This window comes from Loxodonta africana, chromosome 18 (assembly GCF_030014295.1).
Source record: "Loxodonta africana isolate mLoxAfr1 chromosome 18, mLoxAfr1.hap2, whole genome shotgun sequence".
Taxonomy (NCBI): domain Eukaryota; kingdom Metazoa; phylum Chordata; class Mammalia; order Proboscidea; family Elephantidae; genus Loxodonta; species Loxodonta africana.
In genome coordinates this window covers 64,317,653-64,329,771 of record NC_087359.1, presented here as the reverse complement: position 1 = coordinate 64,329,771, position 12,119 = coordinate 64,317,653, and the positions used below count along the sequence as shown (strand labels likewise).

At 46.8% G+C, this 12,119-nt stretch overlaps 1 protein-coding gene across 10 annotated transcripts in view; it reads right to left on the bottom strand.

Annotated features, from left to right (window-relative positions):
- RAP1GAP2 (RAP1 GTPase activating protein 2) overlaps positions 1-12,119 on the bottom strand; it is a 232,661-nt gene that overhangs the window by 78,548 nt on the left and 141,994 nt on the right. For 9 of the 10 annotated variants that reach the window (XR_010318428.1, XR_010318429.1, XM_010596495.3 and 6 more), the window contains 4 exons: positions 6,905-6,940; positions 2,625-2,669; positions 1,425-1,457; positions 865-1,077 (listed from right to left, as the gene is read on the bottom strand). Coding sequence is in view for 8 of the 10 variants with exons in the window: in XM_010596495.3 (XP_010594797.2) it covers positions 865-1,077; positions 1,425-1,457; positions 2,625-2,669; positions 6,905-6,940 (327 nt within the window). In the remaining 2 variants the exon portion in view is untranslated. The remainder of the gene's footprint in view (positions 1-864; positions 1,078-1,424; positions 1,458-2,624; positions 2,670-6,904; positions 6,941-12,119) is intronic. The other variant, XM_064271564.1, reaches the window with a different exon arrangement.

Sequence of the window (12,119 nt, the reverse complement as noted above, 5' to 3'; positions counted from 1 at the left end):
TAAGTAATTGCTCAGGGTCACACAACTAGTAAGTGAAAGAGCCAGGGTTCAAATCCAAGTCTATCTTGACTCTAAAGCTCAAGTTCTTCATCACAAGACGCTGAGTCTTGCCCCCAGAGTGCAGCCCTCACCGATGCAGACTAATTGTGGGAAGAAAGCAAGCAGGAACCGCAGCATCTCAGACCCAAAGGGACCTGCCGAGGGCCCCTGGACCACCAGGTCTCTCCCCAGCTCAGGGAGCACTGGCTAAAACCATGGCTTCCTGGAGCCCATTCCAGACCTGCCGAATCAGGGTGGGGCCCTGGGGTCTGCATTTTAACAAGAGTCCCAGGGATTCTTCCCCTGGAGAATCTGGCATGTCTGAGGGCAGAAGATATTTAAAGAAATGTAACACCGTCACTTTTAAGCAGTTAAAGGCTCGCAGTGCCCCATCCCGTACAAGTACTCAAGGGACCTGTTTGAATGAGTACATGAGAATGTGGACTATATTTAGATGGAAACGGAGACTTCCAAGGTGTGAGAACATATTTTTCCTCGAATAGTTAAAACTCCACTCCACCCTCCTTCACCCCCAAACACTATCCATGGCATTACTTCCTAAAACATTTGCTGGGGGTGGTCTCCACAAGGGCCCACTGCCCCAGGCCTTCCTGGCTTCTGCACTACCCCCTCTTCCCCTGCCCCAGGAGCAGGACCAGTCAGTGAGCTTTCTGGCCAAAGGCGGAGGCAGGAAGCAAGGAGGTGGTGCAGGCACCGGGAAGGAGAAGAGATGGGGTGAGAAGAGGGGCACTGGAGAGGGGAGTGCAGGGCTCTTCAGGCCTGTGACCCCCCTGGCAGCTATCTTCTCCCAGGCCTGGGCCTCACCTTCCCCAGGAAGTGTCTGCGGTAGGCCCTGGCTTCAGCCTTGCACTCCAGCTTGTAGCCGAATGTGTTGGGGCTGAGGTTGTCTTCTTCCTCTTCCTCACAAATGCTGCTTCCCAGTGATGTCGGCGTGCCCACGTTCTCAGGGTCCTCGATCCAGTAGCCCCCAAACTGGGGCAGGATGACTAGGGGGTATGGGCCACCCTTCTCTACAACCTGGAGACAGAGGGAGGGTCTCACACTGCAGCCTGCCCTGGGACTGTAGTAGACCACCACTGGCATCCCCACCCACCTCTGAACTGCTCCAAGGGGGGACCACCATATTTGAGGACAAAGGGAGTCACATGAAGCCCAGGGTTGCAAGGCCTGGATCAGCACCCCCAGTTTAAACACAGGAAGCCTGGGGTCACAGAGGGAAAGATGGGAAGAAGCCTCAAGCCCTCGAGTCCCAGTGGCAAGATGGAGCTGGGCAGGGACCATCACCGTCACCATCATCTCCACAGGCCACGCCCCAGGCACCAGGCCCAGAGCAAACTGCATAGGTAGCCAGGATGGGATCCTACCTCCTCAATGCTAGGATATGGGATGTAGTCATCCTGCAAGACAAACCAGAGAACCCACCATTAGTCCCAGCAGTGCCCATAAAGTCTGACCACTGTTCCCATCTCCCTCTCCCAGGCCTGGGGAGCAGCTGGGTGGGGACCTGGAAGGCTGCACCAGGCATTTGGGAGCATCAGTGGGAAGACCCCCAGACAGGAGAACAGTCTGGAGGCAGCTCTGGGATCTGACTTCCCTTGAGCTCTTTTTGTAATGGACAGAACCTGGACACAAATCCTGCCTGCTGAAGATGCAGTAGACAGAGGCGCTAAATGTCATGCCTCTGGCCACATGAGCTTCTTGCCCAGGATGCCATCTGTTATGGATTGAATTGTGTTCCCCCAAAAATATGTGTTGAAGCCCTGTACATGTAAACATGACCCTGTTTGTAAATAGGGGGGTTTCTTGTTGTTAATGAAGTCATACCTGCATAGGGTGGATTATAAACCCAATCACCTCTGAGTTAAAAAAAAAAAAAAAAAAAACGGAACAGACACAGAGATGCACACACTGGAGAAAAAAAGACACCGCGTGAGAATCATCTTCAAGCAAAGGAGCACCAAGGATTGCCAGCAGGCACCAGAAACTAGCAGAGAAGCTCACAGACAGAATCAACATGGCTGAGACCCTGATTTGGACTTCCAACCTTCAGAACTGGGAGACAATAAATCTCTGTTCTTTAAAGCCACCCACTTGCAGTGTTTGTGTTACAGCAGCACTGGGTGACTAAGATATCTCTGGGAGGTAAGCCTTAGGCACCCCAGCTTTCTCTGAATCCCATTTGTGGGCCCCACTCAGACAAGGGGGCTGAGCTTCGAGCGCTGAGCTGTACCGCTGGGCCCTAGACATGGAACCTGAAGCTGAGAGCTCACTGCCCACTGGAGCCCAGAGCACAAGCTGATCGCCCTGGCCTAGACACAGTGAGCGGGTAGGGTGCAGGAGGGGTCAGAAGAGTCTTAGGTCTCCCCAGAAGTTTCCATCCCCAGGCTGCTCTCAAGCTATCCCTAAAGGCATCAAGCTGGGGTCCCCTTTGCTGCCTACCACACACCAGTCTAACAAGGATACGGTCACTTAAGTGGTTCTTGGTGGAAATCAGAGTTAGACGGGTGTGAGATAGAAGACCAGCTCACTGCTCCTTCTGCCTTCCTCTCACCCACCCAGCCCACCTTGTTCTTCTGGGGTCCCGGCTTCTGCTCTTCAAGCTTGATCCCCTGTGGAAACAAGGAAAAGAGGATCCGTGGAAAAGCAAAGGATACAAAGAAGAGGCCAAGCAGAAAAGCAAAGCACCTGGCCTTGCTGAGGGTTAGTAACAACAGCAACAGCAGCTAACATGTATTGGGCCTTTAGCGTGTACCTGGTACTACACGCCATACTCATTGTCACACTCAGTCCTCATGGCACGCCCAGGTGAGGCAGCAGGGCAAGGTGGTTAGAACACAGATGTGAGCCAGATTCCCAGGTTCAAATCCCAACACTGCCACTTACAAAACCTCCCTGTGCTCAGTGTTCTCATCTGTGAAATGGGAATGATAACAGTACCTGCTGTTGTGGTGAAAGTTAAACATTGATGTGTTCAGCTCTTAGAACAGTGCTGGCTACATGGTCTGTGCTGTGTGCTTGCTGTTATTATTATGAGGTAGGAAGTATCATCCTGGAGATTAAATATCATTCCCACGATCACTGAGCTAGAAGGTGCGGGGTAAAGATGTCAGCGCCAGCACTCTGGACCTCACGCCCTACCTGCTCTGCTACCTGTCCAGAAGGAGGGTCCACTTGGGACCCTAGTCCTCATTCAATCACTAACATACTATTGGTGACCCTTGGTCAAGTTTAACTTCTTGATGCTTCCGTACTTTTCGTCTCTGAAGTGACTGTAACACCTGCCCTCCCACCTGACACATATTACTATAAGGATCAGATATGACGGTTGGGGACTGGGTTAAGGAGTTCACCTATAAGTATCTGGAAGATTCGCTTCTGAGGAATAGTGCATTCATTGCCCAGTAGTTCTGCAGTGGAGTTCTGACTTAAGTGGGTTTTGCAAGGGGGGTGTCCATGGCGTTGCCAAAACTGTTTGAATAACTCGGGAGAGGAAAGAGATGAGGAAACAAACTAGGAGAAACAGGCCTGGGCAGAAATTCCCAGTTCCCCTTGCAGGGGAGAGAGTTCCAGAGGCCATCCCTGCCTGATCCTAATCCTAAAGCACCAGGATTTTAACCTTCCAAAGTGCGCTCCCTCTGTTGTCTCCTTTGAGCTCACAGCACCTTTTTACCGTGAGGAAACTGAGGCCCCAAGGGGGCAGTCCTTGCCTAATGTCACCCAGCAAGGAAGGGGCAGGGCCTGGATTTGAAGCACGGCTGGTGTTCCCCGAGTGCAGGCTCTCATCTCTCATCCTGGGAAGCCAGGGCGCCTGCTACCTCGGGGAACTGCACGTGGCCTCCTCTGGGCTGAGTCACCCGGCAGAAGGACATGGGAAGGCCTCTCCCACCAGACAGGTGCTCCTCTCCCCACACAGGGAGAAACCAGCTGGGTGGCCCTGTGGACCCTGTCCAGGAAGGCAAACGGGGCAGATGGGGAGGGGGTGATGTCAGGAGGTGGTTTTGTTTGCCCTGCATTAGTCATCCCCTGCCTGCTGGGGAACAGCTCCTGGGACAGGAGAGCAAACCTTTTGTCTACTCTGCCACTGCACACCTTCTCCATGACAGAGCCCCTACCGCTGGGCCCTCTCCCTCCGTGTGTTAGCCTCTTACCATTATCCCCTTTTTTCTCAACAGGGAGACTGAGGACCAGGTAGGTAAAGTGGTTTGATGAAGGATACTCAGCTACTATGTGTAGGGTTAGAACTTGAACCCAGGACCAACCAGATCGCCTGCGCTCTGAACCCCACTGCCTCACAGGGACTGTTCCCCTCCTTAAACCCCTCATCTCTTGGGCTGGAGTCAGGAGTCCTAGAACCTAGCTTCACCTCTTCACAGCTTGTAAAGCGACCAGGGCACTTAACTGCTCTGACCCTCAGTTTTCACACCTGCAGGATGAGGAGAGATGGCGCCCACGCTGGAGGACAGGGTCTGGTGCAACACCCCCTTTGCCACCATCAGTTGCCCGTGGTGTCTTAAGTGAGTTTCATATACATACAGGAGTTGGGAACTGGGAGCCTCGGGGGGTAAACCAAACAGTAAACCAAAAACTATTGGCTGTCAAGTCAACTCCAAACCAGGGTGACCCCATGTGCATCACAGTAGAATTGCGCTCCATAGGGTTTTTCAATGGCTGAGATCTGTCAGAAGTAGATTGCCAGGCTTTTCTTCCAAGGCACCTCTGAGTGGACTTGAACTTCCAACCTTTTGGTTAGCAGGAAAGGGTGTATGCTATTTAATAAACACTGGGAAGTTTGGTTTCAACCCCCAACAGTCTGAACTGAGATGGAATTGGCAAATCACCCATGGGTATTCAAAGGGGAGATAAAAACAAGACTCCTGCCCTCAAGAGGTTTCCAATCTAGTTGAGAAGACAAACCCAGCAGCCTCTAAACAAGAGAACAATGTGAGGCCGGTTAAGTGGGGCTGAATTTTGTGCTCTGTACGGAGAAGGCAGGGGACTCCTGCTGCGGGTAGAGGCTGGGTGGGCTCATGGAAGCAGCCAAAGAGAAGGCGGGGTGATGAGCACGGGGTGAGTCTTGACCCCCTGCCATCTTCCCAGGGTGCTAGGGCTTCACGGGTCAAAGGTGAAAATACCCACTTTGTTCCCAGTGATTTCATACTTAATTATACCCTGTCTCCCACCTCTGGCTATCATAGAACATGCCATCCTCATTTCCGCAGCTTGATTACAAGTTCCCTAAACGCTACAAAATTAGTTTGTATTTTGTAGGACAGAAGCACAGAGGAGGATGTTAATAACTTGCTCATGGTAATGACCCAACCCAGTGCCATCGAGTCGATTCTGACTCATAGCGACCCTATAGTAATAATTTTCCCTTAGCCCTTCCCCCTCCCTACCCTCAGGGAGACCTGGCTTTCCCTGATGACCACATTCACCTGCACAGCTCTCTCATCACCTCTGCCTGCAACTCAGGGACTTCAGCGAGAGTCAAATTTGCCTCTCCTACTAGAGCTTCCAGACCTTGTTACATAATCTTCCGTCACCAGCCCCTCCTTCCTAGAGCCTGTAGCATCTACTTACGGTAAAAAGGCATCATAATATAGTAACTAAGCCCTCTAGTTCTGAAGCTGCTATCTAACGGTGTGCAATGGTTTAAGCGCTCGGCTGCTAACTGAAAGGTTGGAGGTTCAAACCCACCAAGCAGGTGGTGATCTGTAATCCGTAAAGATTACAGCCAAGAAAACCCTACAGGGCTGTTCTACTCTGTAACATGGGGTCGCTGTGCGTCAGAATCTACTTGACAGCACCCAACAACAACATGCCTCAGTTTTCTCATTTGAGAAATGTGGATAATAGTAGTAGTAGTAATATTAATAATAATAACTACTTCCTGTGGTCCTTGTTAAGAATAAATGAGAAGATACCTGTCTATCTCTGGGTCCAGAGAAGTACTTGAAATATACATGGCATTATCAGCATCTTCTTCCCACTCTTTCTACCTTTATCCATTAACCCTCCTGGACCTTTCCCCATATTCCCTAGCGCAGCTGTTCTTACCTGTGATCCCTGGCCCTTTGGGGCAGGAAATTATAAAGGGTCCCCAAATCCACATTAAGCACAGTTTTTTACATGCTTTGGTGCTAACTGAAAGGTTAGAGGTTCAAGTCCACCCAGAGGTGCCTCGGAAGAAAGGCCTGGCAATCTACTTCTGAAAGGTCGCAGCCTTGAAAACCGTATGGAGCGCAATTCTACTCTGACACACATGGGGTCGCCATCAGTCAGAATTAGCTCAAGGGCAACTAATAACGACCACTTCATTTCAGCCCAACAACCATCTAAGTGGGTATTTTTATTCTTATTTATTTATAGAGGCTTAGAAAAGTTAAGTAACTCATCCTAGTGTTAGATGCAGAATTTGAACTCAGATCTGTTTGACCCCAAAGTCTGTCTTTCTCCCACCCCCCAGCTCTGCCTCCCAGACACAAGACACTCCCTCTAAGAAGGGGTTTTCTTTCTCAGGCCATCTTTCCAGGAACAAGGGACTCTTTCAAACCCTCCACACATCCTTAGGGTTGATGGCATCCTCCCTACTCTGCTGGAAAAGTTCAGTTTTTTATCTTCTCCTTGTCGCTCAGGCAGTTTTCCACAGTCTCCTGTGCCGCTCAACAGCAAAATGACCTCAGGTCGTGTGGGCAATTGGAACTGTGTGGAGTCTCTCTTCTCCCATCTCTTCCTTTGGAGGTACCCAGGTTCTGCCCATGGGTTGTACCCGGTGCTGAGGTCAGATGAGATAACAGCAGCCCCTCACCCCAAAGTCTTGGCTCCCCTCTTTGAAGACACTCACCTGCATTTTCTCCAGCATCTCAAAGAACTCGGCAGACTGAAAGACACAAAGAGGGTAGGGGAGAAAGGGGGGCGGTCAGCCAGGCGGTCTTCCGAGAAAGCTTCTCACCAACTGTCTGGAAGCCAAGCCTGGGGCTCCTCTGAGGGACAAAATTCATTTGGATCAAGAGAGAAGATAATTTGATTTTGGCTTTGCAGGGCTAGAGGGCCAGAACACCCCATTTAACAAAAAGGAAAAAAAACCACCGAGGCTGGAAAGCAGCCCTGAGGAGAGCAACCCCCCGTCTCTGTCAAAGAAGAGAGGCCTGTGCGGCCCCTGGGAAAAGCCAAGTTCCCCAAAATGCCTGGGAGTCCTGGGATTCATCCCAGCCCCTAGCAGGATTCACGTTTGGGATGGGTGCAGTCCAACGGCAGAGCCGAGATGACCAATGCAAGTAGTTTTCCAGCTCCTGTGGTAACACAGCCCTCTTTGTCTTCTCAGGCAAAATCTCACTCAGACCCCGAATACATAAAACCAATAAAAGCAGAGCCGCTTTGGCCTGAGCCACCGTGGGGGCTTGAGCCTTTGAGGTGCCACCTTGCCTCCCCCTGTCCCTTGCCCTTTGACCCTGAGGCACCTCTTCAGGACCCTACAGCTTGTGAAGCAAAACCTGAAAATCACTGAACTACACACTTCAGAAGCCTTTTAAAAATTTCAAACCACACTTGTCCAAGCATTTAACCTACTCTGGTGCCACCTTTGTAACCTCCAGGTAGAGACAAAAAGGAGGAGAAAAAGGAAGTGGAATGGGAGGGTGAGGGGATGGAAGCTCGTCCCCAGCAAAGCAAATGCAGTTTCCTCAGAAGAACTCCCCACATCCCATTCCGTGAAAACAGCTATACTTCCCTGTCATAACATCACTGGCCACATCTAGACACTGGCACACCATGAGTTAATGGATGCCCAGAACAGAAAGTCCCCAGACAACTGGAGAAAGGACAGGAGAACAGAAAGCAACGCTGAGGAGGAGTGCATCTGTCCTCATCACTTCTTCACACAGTGGCAAGTAAAGCACCCAAGCTCTCCCTTCCTCTAACTTCCCAGAATAGAACCACCATGGGAAGGACCCCTGTGGGATCACCAGGGAGACCCAGCTCTGCAGCAGACTCCAAATGACTTCAGTCAGGACAAAGCTTCCCTGTTAGAGGCAAAAAGCCTCTGATTCACCAAAAGTTCGGGTTATAATGTCTGGACATCCCACAGGTGAACGGACAGGTGTGGGGACAGCTTGGGGCACCCACATCCAGCACTCTTGACCACAGGCAGCCACCAAACACCCAGCTCTGAAACCCACCACTCCCACTTGTTCTGGGTATAAAGGCACCACACACACTTTGCATTCTTACCATCTCCAATCTCCAGGGGACCAAGGCTATCAGACAGAAAGAGCATGTACAAATCATAAAGATGGAAAGATGAGCAGAGGGATGGCAAGGGGCAGAATCTATCAATATTTTAAACACACACACCTTTGACTCAGCAATTCTACTGCTAGGAATTTATGCTATAAACATACTCACACATGTGCATAGAGACAGATACATGAAAATGTTCACTGCAGCATTGTTCGTAACAATAAAAAATGGAAGCAACTTAACTCCCAATCTATAGGAAATTGGTTAAAGTAGGCTACTTTCATAGAATAAAATACAAATACTATCAATAGCTGAATGCCAATAAATTAAACAAATGAAATGGATAAATTCCTAGAAAGATACAAACTACTGAAAATGACTCAGGAAGGAATAGAAAATCTGAATAGATCTATAACGAGTAAAGAGATTGAATTAGTAAGCAAAAAAAAAACTACCCAGAAAGAAAAGTACAGGCCCAGATGACTTCACTAGTGAATTCTACCAAACTTTTAAAGAATTAATACCAATTCCTCATAAACTCTTTCAAAAAAGCAGAAGAGGAAGGAACTCTTCCCAGCTCATTCTGTGAGGCTAGTATTACCACACAAACACATCACAAGAATATAAAATACAGACCAATATCTATTATGAATAAAGACAGAAAAACTCTCAACAAAATACTAGCAAACCAAATTCAGCCGCAGAGAAAAAAGAATTGTACATCATGAACAAGTGGGACTCACCCAAGGAATACAAGGTTGGTTTAACACCTAAAAACCAACGTAATGTATCACATCAATAGAATAAAAAACAAAAACCACATTATCATCTCAATAGGTGTAGAAAAAGCATTTTACAAAATCTAACACCTTTCATGATTAAAAAAAAAAAACCACTCAACAAACTAGGAATAGAAGGGGACTTCCTCAATTTGATAAAGGCTATCTATGAAAAACCCGCAGCTAACATCATAAAAACATACATAATGGTTAAAGACATAATGCTTTCACTTTCACCATTGCTATTTAAAATTGTATTAGAAAGCCACTCCCGAAGTTCACCTTTCAGCCAAATATTAGACAGGCTTATAAAACAATAACACACATGAGGAAGGCACCTCTTACTCCAATCAAGCATAAAAGACCAAATGGGTAACACCTGCCCAAAAACACAGCCTAGAAGGCAGGAAGGGACAGGAAAACTGGACAAATGGGGAACCCAGGGTGGAAAGGGGGATAGTGCTGACACAATGCAGGGATTGCAGCCAATGTCGCAAAATAATTTGTGTATAAATTTTTGAACAAGAAATTAATTTACTCTGTAAACTTTTACCTAAAGCACAATAAATTTTTTTTAAAACAGAACCTAATAACCAAAACATATATAAAACTTTGGCAACTTAACAACATATGGACAAATAACTCAATCATAAAATGGGCAAAGGACTTCAATAGACATTTCACCAAAGAAGACATTCAAATGGCCACCAAACACATGAAGAGATGCTCAGCATCATTAGCCATCAAAGAGATGCAAATCAAAACCACGATGAGATACCATTTCACTCACACCAGAATGGCTAAGGTTAAAAAAAAAAAAAAAAAACAGAAAATAACAAACGTTGGCGAAGATGTAGGGAAATTGGAACTCTCATCAGCTGCTGGTGGGAATGCAAAATGGTGCAACCGTTGTGGAAAACAGTGTGTCAGTTCCTCAAAAAATGAAAACTAGAACTACCATATGACCCAGCAATTCCACTCCTAGGTATGTACCAAAACACTTGAAAGCAGGGATTCAGACAAAGGCCTGTACACCAATGTTCACTGAAACACTATTCACAATAGCCAAAAGGTGGAAACAACCTAAATGCCCATCAACACATGAATGGATAAACAAAATGTGGTACATACGTTTAATGGAATACCACTCAGCCTGTAGAAGAAATGAAGTCTTGATATGTGCTTCAACATGGATGGAGCTTGAAGAAATAAACCAATCACAAAAGGACAAATATTGTATGAGCTCACTTATATAAAAAGACAAGAAAAGACAAATGTGTAGAGATTAAAGTTTATCAGTGGTTGCCAGGGGTAGGAGGAAAGGGGAAGGGCAGGGTTAATAGTGATGGAAATACCACGTTGACTAAATGTAGGGTTGCACAGCTAATTATTGTAACTGCTGTCAATAAGTTGTACACCTGTAAAAAGTTGAATTGGCAAAAGTTGTGTGATAGACATATTTACAACAAGGACCAAAAAAAAAGGAAGAGTAGATGCTGTGGCTGATCATGTACAACCAAAAACCTCATGGGATTTGGTTTCTTGGCTTGGAGGTTTAAGGTCATGGTTTCACGGGACATCTCAGTTAACTGGTCTAAAAACATGTTTAGTGCCTCTGTTCTATCTCCTAGTTTGATGTGTAGTGCCTGGGATCTTAAAAGCTTGCAAGCAGCCATCCAAGGCACAACAACTGGTCTCTATCCACCTGAAACAACAGACAAAGAAGGAGAATCAAGAATAGGAAAAGATACGGAATGTGTAGCTAATTGCCTCCATGAACAACTGCCTCCTTTGCCATGAGACCAGAAGAACTGGACAGTGCCTGGCTACCATTACTGGACATTTTGATCAAAGATTCCATAGAAGAATCCTGATCAAAAGGGGGAAAATGCAGCATAGAATTTCAAATTCTTATGGACGTCAGACTTCCTGGACCCATAACAGCTGGACGAACCCCTGAAACTACTGCCCCGAGATGATCTTGAAAACTTAAACCAAAAATATCCCCTGAAGTCTTCAAATCAAACAGTAGTTTATCTTAACTAGTAAAAAAAGTCTGCCTTGAACATTATGCTCTTTAAGAACTATCTATAAGGGATCAAATTGACAAGAGTAACTCGAAAGTTTAGATAGGAACCTTAGGGGCAGTGAATGTACGTTAACAGAGGTGGAACAACTCATAAAAGGAGGGTGAGAATGGTTGCACAACTCGAAGAATGTAATAAATGTCACTAAATGGACTTCACTAAAGAAGATATTCAGGCAGCTAACAGATACATGAGAAAATGTTCTCGATCATTAGCCATTAGAGAAATGCAAATTAAAACTACGATGAGATTCCATCTCACTCCAACAAGGCTGGCAATAATCCAAAAAACACAAAATAATACATGTTGGAGAGGCTGTGGAGAGATTGGAACTCTTACACACTGCTGGTGGGAATGTGAAATGATACAACCACTTTGGAAATCTATCTGGCGTTATCTTAAACAGTTAGAAATAGAACTACCATACAACCCAGAAATCCCACTCCTCGGAATATACCCTAGAGAAATAAGAGCCTTCACACAAACAGATATATGCACACCCATGTTTATTGCAGCTCTGTTTACAATAGCAAAAAGCTGGAAGCAACCAAGGTGTTCATCAACGGATGAATGGGTAAATAAATTGTGGTATATTCACACAATGGAATACTACGCATCGATAAAGAACAGTGACGAATCTGTGAAACATTTCATAACATGGAGGAAACTGGAAGGCATTATGCTGAGCGAAATTAGTCAGAGGCAAAAGGACAAATATTGTATAAGACCACTATTATAAGATCTTGAGAAATAGTATAAACTGAGAAGAACACATACTTTTGTGGTAACGAGCGGGGGAGGGAGGGAGGGAGGGAGAGGGTTTTTTACTGATCAATTAGTAGATAAGAACTGCTTTAGGTGAAGGGAAGGACAATACTCAATACATGGAAGGTCAGCTCAACTGGACTGGACCAAAAGCAAAGAAGTTTCTGGGATAAAATGAATGCTTCAAAGG